This window comes from Prionailurus viverrinus, chromosome B1 (genome assembly GCF_022837055.1).
Source record: "Prionailurus viverrinus isolate Anna chromosome B1, UM_Priviv_1.0, whole genome shotgun sequence".
Lineage (NCBI taxonomy): Eukaryota > Metazoa > Chordata > Mammalia > Carnivora > Felidae > Prionailurus > Prionailurus viverrinus.
This window is the reverse complement of record NC_062564.1, coordinates 114,919,934-114,945,325: the sequence shown is the minus strand read 5'-3', so window position 1 is coordinate 114,945,325 and position 25,392 is coordinate 114,919,934. Positions and strand designations below refer to the sequence as shown.

At 39.5% G+C, this 25,392-nt stretch overlaps 1 protein-coding gene and 1 long non-coding RNA gene across 2 annotated transcripts; one reads left to right on the top strand and one right to left on the bottom strand.

Annotated features, from left to right (window-relative positions):
* Positions 1 to 519: 519 nt before the first annotated feature.
* On the bottom strand, positions 520 to 20,154 carry LOC125163354 (uncharacterized). Its single transcript, XR_007151420.1, has 3 exons — positions 20,071 to 20,154; positions 11,011 to 11,100; positions 520 to 591 (listed from the first exon to the last, which is right to left on the bottom strand). It is a non-coding gene; the product is annotated as an uncharacterized LOC125163354 (long non-coding RNA).
* A 158-nt stretch (positions 20,155 to 20,312) lies between these two features.
* RPL34 (ribosomal protein L34) lies at positions 20,313 to 24,837 on the top strand. Its single transcript, XM_047857322.1, has 5 exons — positions 20,313 to 20,364; positions 21,746 to 21,819; positions 21,903 to 22,002; positions 22,308 to 22,411; positions 24,713 to 24,837. The coding sequence occupies exons 2-5, from the start codon at positions 21,755 to 21,757 to the stop codon at positions 24,795 to 24,797; spliced, it is 354 nt and encodes a 117-aa protein (XP_047713278.1). The 5' UTR covers positions 20,313 to 20,364; positions 21,746 to 21,754; the 3' UTR covers positions 24,798 to 24,837.
* Positions 24,838 to 25,392: the final 555 nt, after the last annotated feature.

Genomic DNA, 25,392 nt, shown 5'->3' with positions numbered 1-25,392 from the left:
TTCTCAAGGAAAGTATTCCTGCCATTGGAGACTCAAACTATTGAAGGGAATTTGAATGAAGACATTCATATGAGGGGAGAATAAAGACATTTTCATAAAGATATGCAAGCTCTCAAAAGCTAATGTCCATGTACTCTTTCGCAAGAAGCTAGAGAGGGGGCGCCTGGGTGGCTCAGTCAGTTAAGCGTCCAACTTCAACTCAGGTCACGATCTCGCGGTCCGTGAGTTCGAGCCCCGCGTCGGGCTCTGGGCTGATGGCTCAGAGCCTGGAGCCTGCTTCCAATTCTGTGTCTCCCTCTCTCTCTGCCCCTCCCCCATTCATGCTGTGTCTCTCTCTGTCTCAAAAATAAATAAACGTTAAAAAAAAAATTAAAAAAAAAAGAAGCTAGAGAGGATACGCTCCCTCTAGAGAGGATACGCTCCCTCTCATCAAAATGAAAGAAAAAAGCCAAGAAAGGGGAAGACATGGTGTGTGGAAGAATTTGTTTCTGCACCCTAACTGTGTAATTGGAGGCTCACCTTTATGGAGTATATCTCAGATTCGTATTTCCTACGTGTGTGTCCAGCCACAGGGAAACACCAGCAAAGGATCTGGAAGAAAGGAGCACAAAGACAGCTTAGGGCTCTGATAGGGTTGAGACCTATGAAGTAACCACAGCACACATTCTAGCAGTCATTTCTCATGGATTTCTATCTGTCCCCCACTCTCTCTTCTCCCTTCTTAATCCTCTCTTTTCCTACTTCCTTCCTCTTTCTCTGTCTCCTTCAATAAACAAGCTTTGACAACATCCTCCATCACCATGTTTAACCATAAAAGGGCAATCAAGCCAAAAGAGGCAATACAGCACAACGGATAAAAGAGCATGTGTTAGGGAATTTGACAACAGTAGGTTGAGTCCTAGTTCTGCCATTGATCAGAGGGTTTGCCCTGGGCAAATTACTCACCTTTGGTATAACACAAGAAAAAGAAAGATCATTATATCTACTTCATGTATAGCTCGATCGAATGAATTAACAAATACAGAACCTTAGAACAGTGAGTGGTTGATTAAGCTTTCAATAAATGGTAACTTTAACAAATATAAAATTAAAAGTGCCATTCCACTCCCCTGGGACAGCTAGATTGCTTCCAATTCCCTACTTCACGAACATGACAAAAACCATCTTTATGCAGCATCTGTGATAGTCAATAGTACTATCCACCAAATATTTCCAGTCTTATTCCTCAGCACATGGTAAGACTGCACTTCACCTTGAAGACAGATGTAGCCAAGATACTGCTTTAGCCAAGGAAATGTGAGTTGAATTGACTTATATTACTTCAGGGTGAAAGTACACTTCATTTTAACCGTTAAATCATGTAACATTGTATTATTATATTATTGTCCTGCATATTTTGGGCACACTCTTATATCATACATAAACACATCACCAATGTAGCCAGTGCCAATGGATTCATCCTGGAAGTCTGAGTGATTTTTTTTCTACACAATTATGGAATATTTTAATGCGTCTATTTGAATACTTTATGCAAACAGCATGAGTTACAGTGATATCTATTTAAACAATAATTGATAATTAAATTTATCCAGTCTGCCAACCTCTGTCTTTTAATGGGTACATTTAGACCAACATTTAAAGTAATTATTGATGTGTTGAGCTTATGCCTGCCATTTTATTATTTGTTTACCATTTGTTTCTGCTGTTCCTCTTTTCTTGTCTTCCTGTGGATCACTTGAACATTTTTCAGAATTACATTTTAATTTCTTTATAGTATTTTTGAGTATTTTTTTGTATACTTTTCTTCATGGTGGCCACGGTTTTCTTAATGGTTATAATACACATGCATAACTTGTCACAGTCTACCAGTGTCAACATTTTGTCACTTGGAGAGGCATAGAAACCTTATTTCCTTTAGATCTCTTACTCTCTCACCTCTCCTGATTGAAATTTTTATTGAGATCATTGTAGATGCACATGCAGTTGTAAGAAACAAGAGAGAAGGGCAGCCTGGGTGGCTCAGTTGGTTAAGCGGCCGACTTTGGCTCAGGTCATGATCTTGTGGTTCATGAGTTCAAGTCCCGCGTTGGGCTCTGTGCTGATAGCTCAGAGCCTGGAGCTTGCTTCGGATTCTGTGTGTGTGTCTCTCTCTCTCTGCCCCTCCCCTGCTCACGTTCTCTCTCTCTCTCTCTCTCTCAAAAATAAATTTAAAAACATTAAAAAAAAAAAGAAGAAGAGAGAAATCATTAAAACTAAAAGGCAGCCTACAGATGGGAGAAGATATTTGCAAATGACATATCTGATAAAGGGTTAGTATCCATAGTCTATAAAGAATTTATCAAACCTAACACCCCAAAAGACAAATAATCCAGTTAAGAAATGGAAAGAAGAGGGATGCCTGGGTGGCTCAGTTGGTTAAGTGTCCAACTTCAGCTCAGTCATGATCTCACAGTTTGTGGGTTCGAGCCCTGCATCAGGCTTTGCGCTGACAGCTTAGAGCTTGAAGCCTGCTTTGGATTCTATTTCTCCCTCACTCCCTCTGTCCCTCCCTGGCTTGTGCTCTCTCTCTCTCTCTCTCTCTCTCTTTCTCTCTCTCTTAAAAGTAAATAAATAAACATTAAGGGGGGGGAGAAAAGAAATGGACAGAAGACATGAATAGACATTTTTCCAAAAGAAACATCCAGATATCCAGCAGACACATGAAAAGATGCTCAACACCACTCATCATCAGGGAAATACAAATCAAAACCATGATGAGATACCACCTCACACCTGTCAGAATGGCTATAATTAACAACATAGGAAACAACAGATGTTGTCAAGGATATGGAGAAGAGGGAACACTCTTACACTGTTGGTGTGTTGGTGGGAATGCAAACTGATGCAGTCACTCTGGAAAACAGTATGGGGGTTCCTCCAAAAGTTAAAAATAGAATTACCCTATGACCCAGCAATCGCACTACTAGGTTTTTACCCAAAGGATACAAAAATACTGATTTGAAGGGGCATATGCACCCCATGTCTATAGCAGCATTACCAACAGTAGTCAAACTATGGAAAGAGCCCAAATGTCCATTGAAGACGTGGTGTATATAGATACAGTGGAATATTACTCAGCCATCAAAAAGAATGAAATCTTGCCACTTGCAACGATGTGGATGGAGTTAGAGTGTATTGTGCTAGTTGAAATAAGTCAGCCAGAGAAAAAGAAATACCATATGATTTCACTCATATGTAGAATTTAAGAAACAAAGCACATGAAAATAGGGGAAGGGGAAAAAAAGAGGGAGGCAAACCATAAGAGACTCTTAACTACAGAGAACAAACAGGGTTGATGGAGGGGAGGTAGGCGGGTGATGGGCCAAATACATGATGGGTATTAAGGACGGCACTTGTTATGATGAGCACTGGATGTTACACATGACTGATGAATCACTAAATCTACTCCTGAAACCAATATTACATTATATGTTAACTAACTTGAACTTAAATGAAAACCTGAAAGAAAAAATAAATAAATAAAAGAGAGATAGATGTCTTGTCCTGATATCAGTTTCCTCCAATGGTAACATTTTACAAAACTATCGCAACCAGGATACGGAAGTTAATAAAATCTACAGATTGTATTCAGATTTCCCCATTAGACTCATTTATATTTGTGTGTATCTGTCTGTAGATCATGAGTTCCACACAACTTTATCATCTGTGCAGGATTATGTATCCATCACCACAGTCAAGATACTGTATAGTTCCAACACTATAGGTCCCACATGTTGCCCTGTTGTAACCACGTGTATCTTCCTCCTGCCTCTATCAACCACTTTTTAAGATGCTAGACTAAAGAAATTATCAATATCCTAAAATATCTTGCAATCCTCAAGGACACTGAGATTAATACACAAATTAAACCCAATACTTCTCATTCCCCGCTCCCCTGCAAAAAATAATTAACTTAGAAAAATTTCAGTGCTCTAGATACATACTGACTTTGAAGTCCCTACATCAAAACCAGGATATTGAAATTGACACACCTCGCTGATCACATTCAGATTTCTTAGTTTTAATGATACTCATGTGTCTATGTGTGTCTATGTGTGTGTGTTTATGTATTAAGTTTAATATAATTTTACCACCTGTGTAGGTTCATGTATCCACCACCACAGTTAGTATATTCAACAGTTCCAAAATCACAAAGGTCATGTATGTTGCCTTTTTATAACCTATTCATCCCCTTCCACCCACTCCCTAATCCCTAACTCTTGGCAACCATTTGCCCTGGCAATATGCCCTCCATTCCTAAATACTTTCTATTTTAAAAACGTTATATAAATTGAAAAATATAGTATATAACCTTTGGAATTGGCTTTTTTCTCATCATAACTTATCCCTCCTTTTAAATGTAAATGTCCTAAGTATTTCCTCTACATACACGAAGCACCACATCTGATGATACAATAGTAAATGCTGTGGTAGGGAGAATAATGTCCCCTGCCTCAATGATGCCCATAACCTACTCCCCAGAACCAGTGAATACATTAGGTTACCTGGCAAAGGGGAATTGAGGTAGCAGATGAAATTAAGGTTGCTAATTAGCTGACCTTAAAATGGAGATATTATACTAGATTATCAAGGTGAGGGCACTGCAGTCATAAAATCCTTAAAAGTGGAAGAGGGAGGCAGAAGAGAGAATCAGAGAAATGGCAGTGTGAGAAAGACTTGGCCAACACTGCTGGCCTTGAAGATGAGGAAACAGACTCTACTCTAGAGTCTCCAGATGGAATACAGTGCTGAGGACACCTTGATTTTGGCCCGGTGACACCCATTTTAAACTTCTGACCTTAAGAACGGTAAGAAAATAAATCTGCATTGTTTAAGCCATTATATTTGTGGTTATTTGTTACAGCAGCAACACAGAAAACTGATACAAAATATCAAACATGATTTAAAAAACTCCCAAGATGAAGAAACAGTCTATTATGCTTACCCGTTTTTACCCATTCCATTGTTCTTTCTTCTCATCTGAAGTTCTAGGCCAGCTGTTACCTCTACTTTTAGAGAATCTCCCTTAGCCATCCTTTAAAGGCAGGTCTGCTGGCAACAAATTCTCCTCGTTTTCCTTTGCCTGAGAGTTAATTAGATTTAACTACCTATCATACTAATTCTAATATAATTAGATCATTTTTCTAGCTTAAAAATAAATGAATCTATGTTAAGCATAAAATAAGCATACTCTGATGCAGAATCAGGTGGAGATACAAAGAGTAGTACAATAGCTAGGCCAATTGAAAAAAAAAGACTCAGTCGGTTAAGCGTCCGACTTCAGCTCAGGTCACGATCTCGCGGTCTGTGGGATCAAGCCCCGCGTTGGGCTCTGGGCTGATGGCTGAGAGCCTGGAGCCTGTTTCCGATTCTGTGTCTCCCTCTCTCTCTGCCCCTCCCCATTCATGCTCTGTCTCTCTCTGTCTCAAAAATAAATAAACGTTAAAAAAAAATTTTTTTTTAAAAGACTAGAAGTATGTCACAAATTTACAATGAATGGAAACTGAAATTTCCTGCAGCACCACAAAATCAAGAAAACTATTCGTTTTATACAAAAAAAATTCAAGTAATAAATTGGATGATATTTTAAGCAAATAGATGGTGAATTTGGTAAGAAATTTCCTCTTGATAGTAAAAATGTATCAAGGAAATTAGCTTGAAGGGGAAATTAAATGTCCAGCAACAAAAAAAAAATCTTAATGGCTTATAATAGAATCTGAGCTTATAATTTTAATCCGCTACAAAATGTTTTAGACTCTTGCATCCATCAATCAATCGATAGAAAAGCATTTTTAGACACTGTCGTAAAAGAAATGATTTCAGTAATGGAAATTTTGCTAGAAAATTATATGGGGCGCCTGGGTGGCGCAGTCTGTTAAGCGTCAGACTTCAGCCAGGTCACGATCTCGCGGTCCCTGAGTTCGAGCCCCGCGTCAGGCTCTGGGCTGATGGCTCAGAGCCTGGAGCCTGTTTCCAATTCTGTGTCTCCCTCTCTCTCTGCCCCTCCCCCGTTCATGCTCTGTCTCTCTCTGTCCCAAAAATAAATAAACGTTGAAAAAAAAAATTTAAAAAAAAAGAAAAGAAAAAGAAAATTATAAAGAAAATTATAAACAAAGACTAAAAGATATTCTACAAAAAGTGAAAGATCTCAACTAAGCCACCAAACAATTGCCCACAGACTTCTTAATAATATCAAAGATCAATTGATTCATAATTTGAAAAATTGTAACTTCGTTTTTTAGCCTTACATGGGTCATGTCACAGAAGAGATATTGTCCATCAATACTTTGGTATATTTGTTTCTCAAAGGACTTCCAAAATTATGAAATGTTATCAAATTAGAGAGGGGGAAATGAATTCGTGGTGCAGATATTTTTAAATCTTTTATAACCTTCAAAGAAGAATTTCAGCTAGACATAAAAATTGTGTTTCTAACATGACACATGGCGGTCCATTTCTATTAGGCCAACAATCCAGATTTTTTGGAATTTTAAAACAAGGGGCTATTGTTCCATTCATTACTGCTTCATTCCAAAGTATAATATATTGAAAATATTTGTGCTCAGTTGTTTGAAGCAGACACTATGAAAAGTGTTATGGGCATACTTGTTTAAAAGTTATTGGTATATATGTACAAATTATATGAATCATTTCCAACTTAAGGAACTGTTGAAAGAAATAGAAGATTATGATTCTTGTGATCTTGTCAGTGTTTGTTGTCAGTGCTTGTTGATAGAGTCATGGAAAAATTTTTAAGATACTATTAGGTCCAATTTAAGATTTTTCTGAAACAGAAGGAATGCTTGCTAAATATTTGATAATCTAAGACAGAAAATAACAGTGTGATTTATATTTTCCCATAGATATCAAACTACATATGAATTAGCTAAATTTAAAATTCTTAAAGAGGGGCGCCTGAGTGGCTCAGTTGGTTATGCATCCTACTCTTGATTTTGGCTCAGGTCATGATCTCACAGTTTGTGGGATCAAGCCCTGCCTTGGGCTCTGTGCTGACAGCAGGGAGCCTGCTTGGGATTCTCTAGCTGCCCCTCCCCTGCTCTCTTTCTCTCTCTCTCTCTCTCTCTCTCTCTCTCTCTCAAAATAAATAAACTTTAAAAATATTTATCCTTTAAAAAAGTCTAAAACTGATTAGCTAGATATCTTCACAATACAAATCGATAATTATGATTTTACACATTTTTCTAATATGAATCGAAGTGCAGAAGATTCTAACTGTAATCAATGGCATTACATAATTTGATTGCAAAAAAGAAAAAGAACACACGAGAAAAAATTTGAAGAATGCTTCGTTATGGTAGTAAATTTAGAGTTCCTTTTCAAATTATGCAATACCCCTTTGGACTCAACATCAATAATATTAAGTAGACACAACAGTTAGTGAATTTACTTAACTTGGATTAACGTAGCATTCTAAACTGATATGCTTTTGTTTCAATGTCAAGTCAATTCTTCTAAAGATAAACCATTTTTGTCAACATGAATGCAAATATTAAAGGAAAATATGTTTTGGAACTTAATGTATTTATTTATTGCAAAAATTTTAAGTATGTTTGGAATAACTGGGGCATGCGAGTCAACTTTTTATGAAATACAAATGTATATAGTGTACTTCCAGTGAACATTTATCATCTAAACTGAGATGTGCTACAAGTATAAAACGCACACCAGATTCCAAGCACTTAGTATAGAAAAAATTTTAAATATCTCATTAACAATTTTCTTTTTAGATTACATATTGATATACCAATATTTTGAGACTATTGGGCAAAATATACTACCAAAATTAATTTCACTTCTTTTTTTATTTTTAAATGTGATTACTAGAATATTTTAAGCTACGTATATGGTTCCCATTATATTTTTAGTGGACAGCAATGATATTCGTTTTGATGCTACAATTATTCTCTCCCTGTTAACTCTGTTTTTGGTATCCTTAATTGAACAACAACAAAAGCCTTAACATTGATATAGTTAAATCATAATTTTTTTGATTTATGAATTATGATTTAATAAACTTCACAAATATATTCTTCTTTTTCTTCTAGTCACTCTGTATTTTCACCTTTTCAGTTAGGTTTTTAATTCACCTAGAATTCATCTTTGTATGGTATAAGTCAAAAGCCCAGCTTTTTCTCCAAGTGATGAGCTGGTTTTCCTAACACCATATACCAAACAAGGCATCCTTTTCCATTTTTTGTGGCACCACATTTATCAAATATCAAATTCCCATATACACAAAGATGTACTTCTGAACTTTGCAATCTGCTCCATTGGTCTATTTCTACACCAGAACCATACTGTTTTTTGCTTTCTAATATTCCTTAATAACTAAAAGTTTAAATAATTCCCCATTCCTGTGTTGGTATCAGCTAGAAACATCTCAGTAAAGGCTTTCTATGGTTTCCCTTTGCTTTATTTTGCCCTTTAAGTAATATGAGTATATACTGCCACTGGAACTTCCTTTGACTGCCTTTTCTTAAGGAAGTTGTTCTCAGCGAGTCTTTTAGAATTGGTATAGATTAAAATCTGCCTGTTCATTTCAGACAGTTACCTGGTGTCATTATCTGAACCATTTTTAACCCAGAACCCAGTAAAATAATCCTCTCAATATAAGACTTGTGTAGGGGCTTGATCAACAATGAATGGCCATGGATCTTTAGGGGTATCCTCCAGATTTCACTGTTCAAAACGGATCTTCCATTTGTTTGAAACTGTGGTTCCAAAGGTCATTGAAGACAATGTATGACAAATGAGTAAATTCAAAGTCATTTCATTCACTGATAGACCATCCTGAAGGATGGAGCGGCCAAGGCTCAATCATACCTTATAAACAGTCTTCTATGTGTTGGACATTAGGGTTTCAAATATAAATGAAATGTATTTTATTTATACATTTATAGCTTCTTTCCTCAGAATAAACTTAAAAACGATAAAATGAATAAAATATCAACCTTCCCCTCAAGGATTTCGCCATCTAGCAAGAAAAACATATGTCAAAACTATTACCACAATACAAGGTAAAAGCAGTACGATATAGATATTGTTAACAAAATAAGGGATAATTATTACACAATGGGGTGCATCAGGCTGGCTTGGTCAGCAGAGTTTATTACTCTTGATCTCAGAGTCGTGAGTTCAAGTCTTGCATTGGGCATAGAGATTATTTTTTAAAATTTTTTAAAAATAAAAAAAATACATGGGGTTCCTGGGTGGCTCAGTCGGTTAGGCATTTCACTTTGGCTCAGGTCATGATCTCACAGTTCATGGGTTCGAGCCCTGCATTGGCCTCTGTGCTGACAGCTCAGAGCTTGGAGCCTGCTTGGGACTCTGTGTCACCCTCTCTCTCTTTTCCCACTCACGCTCTGTCTCTGTCTCTCTCTCTCAAAAATAAATAAACATTAAAAAAATTTTTAATTAAAAAATACATAAGGGGAAGAGATTAAAGTATCACACTTGGTCTGGGGATTGAAAAACAGTCGGTGAAATTTTTAACTTAAAAATGGAGTGATCTTTGGGTTAAGTGATACCCAAGACTTGGGTTCACCAAGTGATCAATACCTTCACCAAATGATCAAACTTAGCGTCACTAATAGTGAGAAAACAGATGTAGTGTGACTCCTGAGATGATGCAATGAGAAGTATACATCTCCTAAGAGGTTGTCTCTCTAAAAATGTTTAGCATTGGGGCGCCTGGGTGGCTCAGTCGGTTGGGCGTCCGACTTCGGCTCAGGTCATGATCTCGCAGTTGATGAGTTCGAGCCCCGCGTTGGGCTCTGTGCTGACAACTCAGAGCCTGGAGCCTGTTTCAGATTCTGTGTCTCCCTCTCTTTCTGTTCTATATGAAAACTGACTAAAGAAACGTAACAACCAAATGCAGTGAGTGAACAACTTGATTCAACCTGGGCTTAAAATATATACATGACACTCTTGAAACAACTGGATACATTCAACATGGAATTACTATTAATGTTCTGAGGCATAACAATGGAATTGTGCCACATAGGAGTATATCCTTATCTTTAGGAGTTTCATGGTAAACGTTTGGCAGAAAAGTGTCATGATGTCAAATGTACTTTGAAAATATGTAAAGCTAATAGAGTAGAATGTTAACAACTATTGAATCCCAGTGGAAGATAGGTGAGTTTCATTGTACAATTCTCTTAATTTTGATGTATGTGGAATTTTTTTCATAATAAAACTTTGACTAACTGTAGGCAACACTAGTGTTAAAAAAAATAGGGGCACCTGGGTGGCTCAGTTGGTTAAGCATTTAACCATCTGACTTTGGCTCAGGTCACGATCTCACAGCTCGTGAGTTCGAGCCCTCTCAGTTGACAGCTGAGAGTCGGGAGCCTGCTTGGGATTCTGTGTCTCCTCTCTCCCTGCCCCTCCCCCACTCATGTACAGTCTCTCTCTCTCTCTCTCAAATATAAATAAACATTAATTTTTTTTTTAAATAAGAAAAGACTAGGCCCTGGGGAGTGAGGAGAGCAGCAGGGTGGATGACATCTTAGGCTGATGGGAAACCTTGAGTAAAGGCATAAAGGTGAAATGTCTAGGTATTGAGTGACTAAGGAGTTGTCCCTGTAGATTGTATAAAATTTATTTCTGCTACACCATGTGGTTGATGAACAAACCTCTATGAGCCCCTGCTATTTTAAATGTCTCCTGTATCACATAGTTCTCTGGCTGACACTGATGAAAATCAGTTGAAGAAGAAGCTGAACAGCCAGGACTCAGGAAGACCTGGAACCAAGATGGCTCTGGGCACATAGGAATTGATAACAAGACTTCCCAAGGGGAATTGATCAGCTCCAATCCTTTTCCCTCTTTGGGTTACTCTACCTGTGAGTCAGTTCTTAGGACAGAAATTAAGATCTAGACCTAAGCAGGTACTCCCATCATGTGCACTAAGGAATTAGTTTCTTATTGGGTAGCACTCTTACTCACCTAAATTCAACTCTATTGAATTCTATTTGAGTAGCCCTTGAATCCTTCTCTTTTTGCTTGTTAGCAAGAGTTGCCTTCTGTTACTTGCCACTAAAAAAAAAAAAAAAAAAAAAAAGTACAATTTTATTTGTCTCTTTCTTTATTTGTAGATTCTTGGACATTTCTGCCATGCATTTCATGACACAATTGCTTGTTGTGGTATATTTTTGTCTGAATCTTTATACTCGATATAAGATTAGGAGATTTTTTAAATGTTTCTTCCCTCCAGATTTGGTATGGTGTAGGGGTTAAGGATAGAAAGTACAGCAGGGCAAGGGTATGAGATACACAAAGAGGAAAAGACAGAGGAAAAGAATAGAAAGGAAGGGGAAAGAACTTGAGAACAATTTTGGTACCGGGGTAAGTTTGTTAAATACACTGTGGAGCCTCACTCTTGTGCAATCTAAGACAGGGAGGAGCAAAGGTTTGAGAACTAGTACAGTGCTGAAAAATGGGTATGGGGCAAGTAGAGTGGGAATTGTGGTTGAACAGGGAAGGCTTTAATGATTTTTAAATCCTTCAGAGAGGAAAATGAATACATGCAAAGTCAAGATAGAACAGTAAGTTCCTCAGAGTTCAAGGCAGTCCAGATTCTCAGGTAATGATGCTTGGACCTATAATAGTTACAAGAACTATCAAGAGGAGTTCTGATTAAAAAAAAAAAAAAATAGGGTGGGACACCTGGCTGGCTCAGTCCTTAAGCATCTGACTTCTGGCTCGGGTCATGATTTCATGGTTCCTGAGTTTGAGTCCCACATCCAGTGAGCCTAAGCCCCACATCTGGTGAGCCCCACTTCTCTCTCTCTCTCTCTCTCTCTCTGCCCCTCACTTGTGCGTGCTCCCAAAATGCTACAAGTTTACAAGGATAGGAATGACTATGGAGGGAATATTCTCACAGTTCAGATTAATGAAATATTTGTTAGATATTTCACCTGCACTTAGGAAGGCTACAAAGATAAAGTATGGTCCCCATCCTTACAGAACTTGCAATCTTGTATGTGCAGAGGGAGAAATAAGTACATTAAGTACTGGGAAACGTAGTATATGTCCAGTAGGGCAAGTTGTGATCATCTTTGGAAGGTCTCGAACACCAGGCTAAGGAATCTGTTTTTAATCATAGGTACTGAAAATCACTTACAGTTTCTGAATGAAAGAATTACATCGTTAAAAGCAGTGTTTCAAAGAACGTGAGTTTGTCAGAGTTCCTCAGGACCTGGCTGCTCAAAGTCGGGTCAAGGGCCAGGAGCATGAGCTTCACCTGGGAGCCTATTAGAAATGTCAAATCTCAGCTCGCCTCCCAGACCCACTGAATCTAAACCCACGGAGGAGCGACGGCCCCCAAGTGATCTGTTTGCACATTCAACTTTGAGAAGCACTGGTGTAGATTACAGTGGAAGAGGAAGATTTGATTTAAGGAGACCAGAAAGAGGATTAGGCCAAAGAGCGATGAACAAAGATGGCAGAAGTAGACCCACCAAGGCTAATGAGGTTGGCCAGGAAGGGAGAGGCTGTAAACGATGCAGAACTTTTAGGCTAGATGGTGATGGTGTATTTCTGCCTCACTCATTTTCCTAACAGATTAATCTTCTTCCCTTTGTTCATTAAAGTCACTGTTTTCTTTTAATACATTTTTCTTCTGTTTGTTCCCTCTGCTCGTTGAGCAAGCACTGTCTCTGATTGCGCTCATTGCTGACAGGCGGTAAAACAAAAGAAAGATTTTTCTTAAGCCTTGTTCTTAAGGAACGCGGATTACAACTATTGCTATCCCACACACCGGAGTAAAGAAATCACAGAAAGAGATTAGAAAGAAGAAGAAAAGTGAAAATATTTTCTCTAGTACATCAGGGCTCTCTTCCCTTCTGAGTGTAATACGAATCAAACAGGTGTGCATTCAAAGCATGTGAGTGTGTCTTCATCAGCTTTTAATCATCAGCTTCAAGAAAATTCAGATCTCTCAGAAAGAGGGAAAAATAAACAGCTGAGCAGTGTGACTCATTTACACTTCAAATATACTTTGAATTGGTTATTCCTCAATTAATCAAATAGCTGGTGTATCCCTAAAGTAGTATAAAGTGACACGCTGTGTGAAATCAATTTCTCTTTCCCAAATCATTAAATCCAGTAGCCTGTGACTACATCCCCGCTAATTCTGGTACCGACCCTTTCATCCTCCATTAACTCTGGCACGCCTAACAGGCTGTCAAGAATAATTTCCCAGGACGTAAATAATTCAGAAATTAAAAATTAATAAATAATAACAGAGAACTACTGGGAAATAGGCTGGGTCAATTAGTGTGTTCTGTATTCTGTTTCTTCGCAGCGGGGAGGGGTGCGGGGGGGCAGCCACATTCGTTACTTGAATCTTTCCTCCGATTCTGAGGTCTGATTTACAGCTCTTCATTACTGGATCCAGTCAGACACAATTACCTCCATCACTATCTCAGTTCCTAACTTCAAAGAAACGAACGTTTTCTTGTCTGCTTTTTTTCTCCTTGCAGCAGGCTCAGCTTGACATCCCTGGAATTTCTTCCACGCAGACTAATTAATAAGTCTTTGACTTATCATATTCACTTCTCTTCTTTGATGTGCTACCTTAGTCAATCATCCCATTTAATTAGAATTTCAATGATAACTTTACTTATCTTGTGGCGAGATGTAAATTAAAATAACGGGATTTTAATTCTCTTTCGTATGGGGTTATGACATTTTGGAAGAAAAACTTTCAACACAAACATGATATTATGTGCTTTCTATGTGGGGGTGGGGGAGCATTCTGCCAAATCATTTTCCTCTTGCTACAAAATAGTATTGCGGTGGAGCAAGCAATAAGGGAAATGCACGGGATCTTTCTATAGCATCATTTCACCATGTCCTTCCTAGGGGAAAAAAAATTGTTTTGATTTGCATAAATAATTGAATCAATGCACAGGTCATTTTGCCAGCCAAGGCAGGGACTGTTTTGAAGAAAAAGCATCTGCAGAAAAATCAAGGCTTTGATATACCAACCCTTAAACTCTTTTGCCCTTTTCTGTCAAGCCATGCTGTTTTCCATTTTGGTAAATTCTGTAGTGGCTTCTTTAGGCTTCGTCTACAAAGTACCAAAAGGAAATTAAAAGGTTTCCCCAAGAATACAGCAAACACTAGTAGAGCATGAGATGTGATAGTGATGTGTGATATGCAAAACTGGTTAATAAAGGAGAGCCAAAGCAGCATTTCGTTTCTAGGAAACAATACTAGGGCCACTATTTATTAAGCTTCCACTGAGGTGTGCTAGCCTCAATCACATGCTTTACCTCTGTTAATTCTCCCAGCATACCCATTACATAAGATTATTATCCTCATATTATAGATAAAAAGACAGTCTCTGCAAAGTTAACTTGACTTTCTAAGGTCACAAAGGCAGCACATGAGAAGGAAGACATAGAGAAATCATAAGAAGAAGAAAGTTTCAAGCCTTTGAGCATAGAAAGCCTTCCATGATCTAGCTTCAAACTGTCTGCCAAGTTCATGTTCTTTCTACTTAATTACATAAGCTCATCCAAAATGCATCTTCAGCATTAACCCACTGCCAGATTTTAGTATAATATATACCTTATTGATACATTGTTGATGGTTGCCTTAATGTTTATAAACATCTGCTGAAACTTAAGTCAATGTAGTTCTGAACAGTGATCTCAGTCATCTTAAATACATTATTTTCAAATAGCAACTACAAACAGAAAATCATATGCCATATACATAAGTTTTAGAATAAGAAAACAAGCTTTTCTTACACTTTCTTATACTATTTTTCCCCCAAAAAATAAAATTACTGGCTTTTCTCTTTGTCGCTTAAAAAAAAGTTAGTAGCAAGAGAAACATCACTGGCAATTTCACGCAATTATTCTATCCTTGCTCTCAATCTTTCCCCCTCCACTCCTCTCGGTAACAATGACCAGTATGCCAGCAAACAGAAGTCACAGTGACCAATGGAAACTTACTTCATTAGTAAAACATGAAACCACTGCATTAATGCCATTTTGAAACTAACCTTTCAGGGATTTAATACAGTTGTTCTTTAACAATAGAACTCGGTTCATTTGCTACTTAAGACATGATTATTTAAATTAAAGTTAATTGGTTTCTTTACTCCCCTTTAGGGCATTAGGCTCAGAACATTTCTATTAGAAAAATCTAATTTGTCTCAAATTCCTATTTCTAAATTTTCGAGTGGTTAAAATGCTCTGATATTTTAACTCTGTGTAGCAAAAATCATCTCTAAACTACAGCTCAAATGGCAGAGCAATTAAAGATGCAGGCAACATAATTTAGCAAAAAGGCTCCTCAGTAGTTCAGAAGACACAGAGCTCCAGCATAAGGTGAGCAGTAGGTCTCTAATAGGGCCTTTCAAGAATCAAGGAAAGCTTGGTGGTGCCTGGGTGGCTCAGTTGGCTAAGCATTCAACTCCAGCTCAGGTCAGGATCTCACAGCTTGTGGGTTTGAGCCCCGCATCGGGCTGTGTGCTGACAGCTCAGAGCCTGGAGCCTGCTTCAGATTCTGAGTCTCCCTCTCTCTCTCTGCCACTCCAGCTCTGTCTCTGTCTCTCTCTCAAAAAGAAAATAAACTTTTAAAAAAAAAATCAAGGAAAGCTTGGACCACTTCTGCTACGTTTCTTGAGGTGCCCAGTACAGAATATCCCCAACTTACAATGGTTCTACTTTACAATGGTTCTACTTTACAATAGTGCAAAAATGATACACATTCACCAGAAGCCATCTTGGAATTTTGAATTTGGATCTTTCCCCAGGCTAGTGGTACATGGTAGGGTACGCCCTCACGAGGCTGGGCAGGGGCAGCAGTTGCAGCAACCCCCCCACCCCCCGTCAGCTGCACTGTCACGAAGGTGAACAACTGGCACACTTACAACCATTCTGCACCCACACAACCACTCCGTTTTTCACTTCCAGTGCAGTACTCAGTAAATTACATGAGATAGTCAACCTTTATGGAAAAATGGACTTTGCATTACATGGTTTTCCTCAACTATACTCTAATGTGAGGGTTCTGAGCACATTTAAGGGAGGCTAGGCTAAGCTGTGATGTTAGTGTATTGTTAAGTGTGTTAAACACACTTTTACAATGTTTATTTATCTTTGAGAGAGAGAGAGAGAGAGTGGGGGAGTGGCAGAGAGAAAGGAGGACAGAAGATCTGAAGCTGGCTTTGGGCTGACAGCAGAGAGCTTGACGCAGGGCTCGAACTCACAAACCATGAAATCAGGACCTGAGCCAAAGTCCCACACTCAACCGACTGAGCCATCCAGGCGACCCCTATTAAACGCATTTCTGACTTACAATATCTTCAGCATAAGATGTAACCCTACTGTAAGTAAAGAAAGACACGTATAAATTTAAAAATAAATACATGCTGGGGCCCCTGGGTGGCTCAGGTGGTTAAACATCTGACTTTGGATTTCAGCTCAGGTCATGACCTCAGGGTTCATGAGTTCGAGCTCTGCATCAGGCTCTGTGCTGACAGCATGGAGCCATTTGGGATTCACTCTTTGCCCCTCCTCCACTGGCACACACATGCTTTCTCTCTAAATAAACAAACAAACAAACTTAAAAAACTTTTTTTAAATGAAGACATGCGAAAGCAAGATTACCAAAACCATGGCATATTTAAAAATTTTTTTTTTTTCAACGTTTATTGAACGGGGGAGGGGCAGAGAGAGAGGGAGACACAGAATCAGAAACAGGCTCCAGGCTCCGAGCCATCAGCCCAGAGCCTGACGCGGGGCTCGAACTCCCGGACCGCGAGATCGTGACCTGGCTGAAGTCGGACGCCTAACCGACTGCGCCACCCAGGCGCCCCCATGGCATATTTAAAATGTTTACACTGAGGCTCCCCTGGGTGGCTCAGTCGGTTGAGCATCCGACTTCAGCTCAGGTCATGATCTCACAGTTGGTGAGTTCAAGCCCCGCATCGGGCTCTGCACCAACAGCTCAGAGCCTGGAGCCTGCTTTGGATTCTGTGTCTCCCTCTCTCTCTCTGCCCCCCCTCCCCTGCTCTCACTCTGTCTCTCTCTCAAAAATAAAATAAAAACATTAAAAAAATTTAAATGTTTACATTAAACCAATAAATGAAGAAAGAGGGGCGCCTGTGCTGTTTAGTTGGTTAAGTATCCTCCCAAAAAAGAAAGGTAACACATATTTCCGCTTCTAGCAGTTAAGATCTCCTAAAGAATTTAGAGTGTCTAAAACTAATAAAGAAAAGACAAAGTGACCAGTGGAAGAGAATAGTGAGCCAGAAACAGACCCACACAGGTTTGGAGCTACAAAGTACTATTTACAACAGAGCTTAGATATCAGATTGGTGGGGAAAGAGGGTACTATTCAATAGGCAAAGCTGGAAAAAATAAGATTATACATAATGGAAAGAAAATTGTATCTCTAACTCACTCTATATGCAAAAAAACAACTCTAAAAGAGTCAATAACAAGACTTTAAATTGCCAGAAAATACGGGTGAATATCTTATAGACCTTTGAGTAGAAAAGGATACTTAAAACAAGACACACAAAGCACAAACTCAGAAAAGATACATTTGGCCACATTAAAATTAATAAGTTTCCGGAAAAGTCTTTCAAGTAAATGAATTTTAAACCTCAAAGTTTCCCAGTTCAAGCCAGAAAAAAAGTGTGAGGTAGCTTCATCATATTTCAATTTCACAAAGTTTATAAGATATTTAGTAAAAGTACACAGAAGTCAATGAATGGAGAATAAAAGAGAGAAAGATTAATAAAAACAAATGAGGTTCTTCGAAATGTTTAATAAAATAGTCCATATCTCTGGCAAGACTGACCAAGAAAAATGCAAATACAGATTGAAAGAGAAGAAAGTCACATGATGGAACTCAGTTAAGTATAAGGGAAAATTATGATAGACCACTATTCTTTTCTGTTGGGATAGAGTAGGGCATGGAAACTTAAGTAAACCATACTACAGCGTGTTAAGAATTCCCATCTCCTGTTGTTGTACCCATCAGCCCAGCACAGTCTCTTCAGAAAGAAAGAGAATATATTCCAAGTAAATTTGTTCACTCATTCAAAAACCACTTCTGACTCTGTCTGCTGCTTGCTACAGAGATGAAAGGGATTCCAGAAGGACAAAAACCGACTGGAAAAGAGGGGAATAACTCACGACTAGGTCAGGAGAGAAGCAGCTCTTTAAGAGTTAACAAAGGGAAGGATATAACCAGAGCCTTCCATTTGGTATGGTGACAAAAACGTGAGGCATGATGTCCTTAACAGGACTCACAGTCCAAGACAGATCTCTAATATGAACAAGGCAATCTGCCCTCAGTCACCTGCCTGCTTCCTCACCTCAAGGACGGTCAGACCAGGAAACCTGGAAGGGACCTTGAATGGATATTGGGACGCTCTACTCAAATTCTCTCTTCTGGGTCAATGCAGCAGGCACACATCTGCCTCCCTCACTAGACATTGCTCTCAGCTTCAAGGAACTGCTTCACTCCAGGCGCCTGGGTGGCTCAGTAGGTTGAGCGTCAGACTTGGTTTCAGCTCAGGTTGTGATCTCATGGTTCTTGAGATGGAGCAGCGCGGAGGCGGCCTGGGATTCTCTCTGACTTCTCTTCTGTCTCTCCCCCACTCGCGTTTGCGCTCGGTCTCTCTCAAAATAAATAAATAAACTTAGGGGCGCCTGGGTGGCGCAGTCGGTTAAGCGTCCGACTTCAGCCAGGTCACGATCTCGCGCTCCGTGAGTTCGAGCCCCACGTCGGGCTCTGGGCTGATGGCTCAGAGCCTGGAGCCTGTTTCCGATTCTGTGTCTCCCTCTCTCTCTGCCCCTCCCCTGTTCATGCTCTGTCTCTCTCTGTCCCAAAAATAAATAAACGTTGAAAAAAAAATTTAATAAATAAACTTAAAAAAAAAATGAAGAAAGAGGGGCGCCTGTGCTGTTTAGTTGGTTAAGTATCCGACTTCAGCTCAGGTCACAATCTCATGGTTCCTCGGTTTGAGTCCCGCAATGGGCTCTGTGCTGACAGCTCAGGGCCTGGAGCCTGCTTCAGATTGTGTCTCCCTCTCCCTCTGTCTCTCAAAAATGAATAAATGTTAAAAAATAAAAATTTGAAAAAAAAAAAAAAGAGAAAGAAAGAACCTGCTTCACTCAGGGTCAGAGGGCATGCAGAGAGTAAGGACGCTGATCTGGGAATACAAAGGCCTGGCTCCTTTGCCTGTTTGGGACAATGAAGAGAGACATCCTAAATCCAGAGCTCCTAGTTGGAATAGCTGAGGCCTCAGCTGCAACCACATTGTGGGTCCCCTGCTCCTACCTTCTTCATTTCCCTAGGGATGTATTTTTTTAGGAGCACTCTCCAATACACCGGCATGCAACCCTCAGTATGTTTGCAGGGAACCTAAGGTCAGATAAAAATTTAAAGGCCCTTTTTAGCATCTTTCCTTAGAGTTCAGACAAAGTGCTCTTTACTTTTTTGGAGGTCACGAATCCCTTTGACAATATAAAGAAGTCTAAGAATTCTGGTCTCAGAAAAATACACATAGGCCCTTAATGTTAGCTTTTACATGCTATTTCGGGGGGGGGGGGGTGGTTCCCTTTTCTCATTTTTAAGTCCCAGCTCAAATTTTACCACTCATGTGAAGCTCTGTGTACATAGTCGTAAGATTAGCCACCATTTATTGAGCACTTGGCTCTCCACAAGACCTGTGCTAAGTGCTTTAATTTTATTGTGCCTTTGATCATGACATAACTCATTTAAAGACTTGCTCAAAGTAACACAGCTAATAATTAGTAGATACTGGATTTAAATCCAATTTGTAAAGCTTGTGCTTTGAATGAATGATAAGTAAAAAAGAAGGGAAGGTTAAAGACAGCAACTCCTCAAAGGTCAACTAATAACAAGTGTCAGAATTGGGTTTTAAACCTAGGTCTAACTGCAAAGCTGGCGCCCTTTAGATTAAATACGTTGTAGCACCCCTAAGAACGAAAAAAGTTGATTTCGTCCCACCTCCGCCCTTTGCAGTTCCTTTGTCATTTGCATTTGTTTCTAGGGCGATTCCCAAAAGATCGTAAGTGTGGCTTTGTGGGTTGCTGACTTACATCCGGGCCCAAGGAAAGGCGGCACGTCGGTTGCCGTACAACGTGGCGGCGCTATGCATTCCCTCCCGTGGAGGGGAGCTTGGTGGCTTCCGTACAACATGGCGGCTCTGGTTATGACGCAACTTCCTGTCCGACGCAGTCCTATTTAACCTTTAAACTTGCAAGTACTTCCTTTTTCCTCTTCCGGGGACGGCGTCTGTAGGTATGGTTGCTTTTTCCTTTTCCCTGTTGCTTACTCCCTCTACAATCGGCCGCCATCCGGGGAGTTAGAGGAACCAGGATTTCTCAGGCGCAGCCTTTTGGACTGGCATAGGGATAAGGGTTCAGAAGGAAAGCTGGTGGTGAGCAGGTCCCTCGGCTTTTAGCCTCAGAGCGCCATCGATCCGGACCACCCCTCCCGAGCCGGGAATAGCTGGAGCTCATCACCTGGAACTTTGCCGCCTTCGAGGTCGCTTTTGGAGACCTACGAGTTGTGGTTCGGCTGATTGAGGCTGCGAAATCGCAGAACGTTTTCTATTTTAATGCCCACGTTAAGTGCGCCTGTAGTAGATGTTCTCAGGTTTTTGGGAGGACTGGAGACCAGGATGTTCGGGTCGTTGTTTCAAGATGTTTTCTTTTCCAAGGCCAATAGCAAGGAAGATAAAAATGTTAATAGGGAGTTTTCGGTCTTGGTTTTGGAGATGTAAACGGAATGGTGGCTTCTTGGATCTCATTGGCCTTCGGGGTCGCTTTTGGTGTCTTCATAGTTATGTTTCAGTGTAATGTTAGTAAAGACCTTATAACAACAAAAGCAGGCTCTTTACTTTTGCATTGCAGGTGATGAAATGATTACAAAGTTTGGGGTTAAAAATGAGGATTCAAGTCTTGTTTACGTTTTCATGTTACTTTGAGCAGTTAACTGAGAAAACGGTTCATAGGCATACTTACATACCGATTTGCTCAGTGACATTCAGTGTTATTTCCAGTTGATTAAAAAAAATGCCATAATCCAAAGACTCTTTGATACAAAAATAAGTATTATTTGGCACTTAGCTTGTCACACATGCTACTTCGGGGCAAGACACTGAACCCTGAGCATCTTTCATGTGACAGGCATTGCACTAGGTTGGTCAGGATAGCCTCTCTCATTTGTAACTAATGACAGCTGTGTGAACTCCGTAAAAATGTAGAGACAAGGAAGCTAGCCCCTTGTGCTGTATAGGCCAGTAGATGGCCTAAGTGAGGGTTCAACATAGATGCTCAGGTGCGCTTTTGCTTTAAAAACAGGGTTTCTTAAATTTGCCTGTTAGTAGCACTTTTCTGGACACGACTCCAAACAGAATCAGACGTTTTGAGGAATACATCTGGTAAATTTTAACCAAGTGCCACCATTGATTACCATAAGGAAAACAAACATGGGTCTGTTAGTATTCTTACCAGGCACCTTTAAATCTCAGTAGTTTTAAAATACGGAATTCTTTTCATAAGATACTTTAAGGATTATTGTATATAAGAATATACGGAACGTATAAATTATGTGATGCTGTTTTCCTGTAAGGTTGGAATTATTCCTACAATGCAATTTCATTCCTTTCTTAATTTAGGCATTCAGAATGGTCCAGCGTTTGACATACCGACGTAGGCTGTCCTACAATACAGCCTCTAACAAAACTAGGCTGTAAGTATTTCTAAAATTTAAAATACATATTGTCATTTACTCTGCAGAATGCTGAGCCTGTTCCCTATTCTCTCACTTTCTAGGTCCCGAACCCCAGGTAATAGAATCGTTTACCTTTATACCAAGAAGGTTGGGAAAGCACCAAAATCTGCATGTGGCGTGTGCCCAGGCCGACTTCGAGGAGTAAGTGATCCTTTTTGCTCTGAATAACGTAAACAAGAATTGAACTAGGGAGCGTTAGCATCTTGGTAAGGGATGGAGTGAAGGAGAGGTCACCACTAGGAAGGTTGCAAAGTACTAATCCATGATCCACATTTGTCAAGAACGTGGACTTTTAAAGCCAATGTGATAAATACAGGGAAATGCCTTTCAGATAAAGCAGTATACCATTTCCTGTTGTAGTTTAGTGTTTATACTTGCCATATGTCACATCTAGTACAATTTCTGTTAAAGCATCACGAAATAATCTCAACATTGACTTTGTGCAGGTTCGTGCTGTGAGACCTAAAGTTCTTATGAGGCTGTCCAAAACGAAAAAACACGTCAGCAGGGCCTACGGTGGTTCCATGTGTGCTAAGTGTGTCCGTGACAGGTAAATATCACTCTTAAATGGACTTTCTCAAACGTGTGTGCATGTCTGTTACACTGAATGCTAATGATTATTAGAAGACTGGTGAAACGTAAACACGAGTAGCCTATTTTAGAGTCCTTCCTAGGCTAGGGGCAATTGATACTGTACAAACCAGTAAAGATACTGGTTCACTTTAATTCAATTAGGATTTGGCGGCATCTTTATGCCAGATGTAGAAATTAAAATGACCTTGATTTTGTGGGAGGTAGATAAGAAACTATTAGTTTTTGGTCAGTCAGGTAGATGGAGAGAGGAAGGTCTAAAAAGTGTAGGAAGAGAATAACTATATGTAGTTCTAGTGTGGCTGTAGCAGAGCTTTGCAGGAGGTGATAGACAAGAAAGGTAGAAGTCACAGGTTACGCAGGCCCTTAAAGGACAGACTTTTAGCTCGATCCTAAAACAGGTAGGAATTGATGGATTTTGAGCCGGGAGGGAGACTTTTGATGTGCCAGAACGAAAACTGCAGCAGGATGGATAGTAACCTCATTCTTTCGACAAAAGGTGAGTGCTTGGAATGGTTTTCCTCTCGGTGAAGGCTGAGGCGGTGGCACCTGCATGAAGACCTAAAGGCTGGTGGAGTGAGTGAGAGGGGAGGACAGTGTTCCAGGTCGAGGACTGGGATGTTGGGATATGTGAGAGAGTTGGTAGTGGCATAGGTAGAAGTGGAGTAGTAGAGTTTTTATGCTAAACGTCAAAAGTCCATCAGGGACTGTTCTACTTTCTGTGAAGGAAACAAGGCTTGTTGCTTAAATTCACAGCCAGTGAGGAGCAGCACTGGGATTCGTTCTAGGTTTTATTGAGACCCTTGATTGTAGCCTAACTGATAATACATGAATTGCCTCTAAAGACCTGACTGGGAGGATTTGCAAGGAGGTTGGTCTTCACAAGTTACAGAGCTGCTTCAGAAGAGTTGGATGCCTCTAGTTTATTCAGCTAGTTCTGTAAAGTGGTCGGGCTAGGTTTCTAAACCAAATCTGACAACAAACTTGCAAGTTCCCTCTGCCTTTCAGGAGTTAATTTGTAGGGGGATGGTAAACATGTTACAGTAGTACAAATACATGGTAAATAGAACTTCCATGAAATACTGGAAAACTGAACTATGATTAAAGTTTGGAGGAGAAATTACTTTCAAGTAGTTGGGACTCTGGGAACGGTATTTGAGGTGGAACCTGCATTGATAGGTAAATGTTGGTCAAGAGGTTGAAAGGGCAAAGAATATGAAAGAACGAGCAATGAGATTGGAAAGATATGCGGAGGCGGAAGGGTCATGTGTTAGTTTTAAGCCAGTGGAGTTTGGCCTTTTACCAGTCTGGTTCCCAGACCTTGCTATACATAATCATGGGCACATTTATTGAAAGTCCAATTCTTGGGCCCTAGCTCTTGGAAATTTGGATGTAGATCTACCGGTTGTCTATAGGTTAGTATTAGCTGTGACACTGACAAGAGTCTGGTCTTTGAGTAAGTTTAGGGAATTTGTAAGGGTCCTGAGTAAAAGTGGCACCAGTCAGTTGTGTTTCTATAATGTGATTACATTGGGGAGATTTGAAGGAGTCCAAAATTCCAGGAATTTTAGGCCATGTTATTAGATGACCAGGATTACAAATAGAGATCATAAATGGGGAGGTTTTTGTGGGAATTGAGTGCTTTCTCTGTGGAGGTAGCTTTGCTTTAACGAATGGTAGTTAGTACCTGCTATTTGCCAGGTCCCATGCACTGTAATAATAGTGATTGATAAAATGTACTTCTTCTCTAACGGGAGGTTCAGAGTACACACACTGCAACTCCTTCCAAGTTTAATCTTCATAAAAACCCTGTGAAATGGGTATAAGATTCTTTGTGTACCTTTTGACAGAGAAAGTTATTTGCCCAAGATCACGCAGCTAGTAAGTAGTAGAGTTGACCCCAGGCTGTAGAAACTTTGCTCTTGATAAAATGCCTCTTGCCATTAGCTTTTAACCTTCATTTTGGTTTCCCATATGTAATTCCTTCGTGACTCAGAAGAAGAGGGCAGGTGCAATTGGCATAGAATTGAAGGATTATCCTACTTAAACTGCCAGTGTAGAAAGGAGACTTTCAGCCAGCCAAACGGTTCTGGCCATCTAATTTCATCTCTTAAGTTTTTAGTCTATACTCGTGGGTTTCATTTACTTTTCTACGTATCTTCCCTGATTGCTTTACTCAATTCTTTTATGGTACTTTTCCTGCCTATTAAATCAGTGGGTTTTATCTTAAACTGTATTCATTTATTATTTTTCTTTCTAGGATCAAACGTGCATTCCTTATTGAGGAGCAGAAAATCGTTGTGAAAGTGTTGAAGGCACAAGCACAGAGTCAGAAAGCTAAATAAAGAAATGAAGCTTTTTTGAGTAATAAAACAATCAAAGGCGTTTTCTGTTATTGCTGTTGTAATTTGTTAGTATACAGGTTTGGTTTCTATGTGGTGTTTGGGATTCCGTGATTTTTAGTTGATTGCTTTTACTGAAAGACCATAATGGAGGCCAGTGATGGGTAGAATTTTTTGATAGCACCTCTAGAACACTTGGGGAGGTTTGAGAAGAGTGGCTGTTATATCCGGATGTTTCTTTTAATTCCACTGCATCATTTCCATCCAATCTCCTTCAGCACCAAAACTCAGGATGGAAATTAAACAGTGTTTATTGACAAGTTATTTGGAATAGAATCTTTTATACACCATTGTATTTAAACCCTCCATTTCATTAGTTCACTTCAGACCAAAAACGGTCTATTTTGGAGAGCTCAGAACTCCATATTCAGCAAATCAAGAGCTCCACTCGTATACAAAAACCTCATGTCTCTGGTCTAGTGAAATTTAAATTCTAACTTAAATTGGATTTTTAATCCAGTCCAGAAAATTAAAATAACAGGCCTTAGTTATATTTATTCTTGGAAGCTCTGTGTATCTAACAACTCTTAATAAGTAT

Excerpts from the sequence above, each read along its gene's own strand:
- RPL34 (XM_047857322.1), top strand. The coding sequence starts at position 21,755 with ATGGTCCAGCGTTTGACATACCGACGTAGGCTGTCCTACAATACAGCC. Across the intron at positions 21,820-21,902 it reads GCCTCTAACAAAACTAGGCT|GTCCCGAACCCCAGGTAATA; the intron begins GTAAGTATTTCT and ends CTCACTTTCTAG. Across the intron at positions 22,412-24,712 it reads GCTAAGTGTGTCCGTGACAG|GATCAAACGTGCATTCCTTA; the intron begins GTAAATATCACT and ends TTTTCTTTCTAG.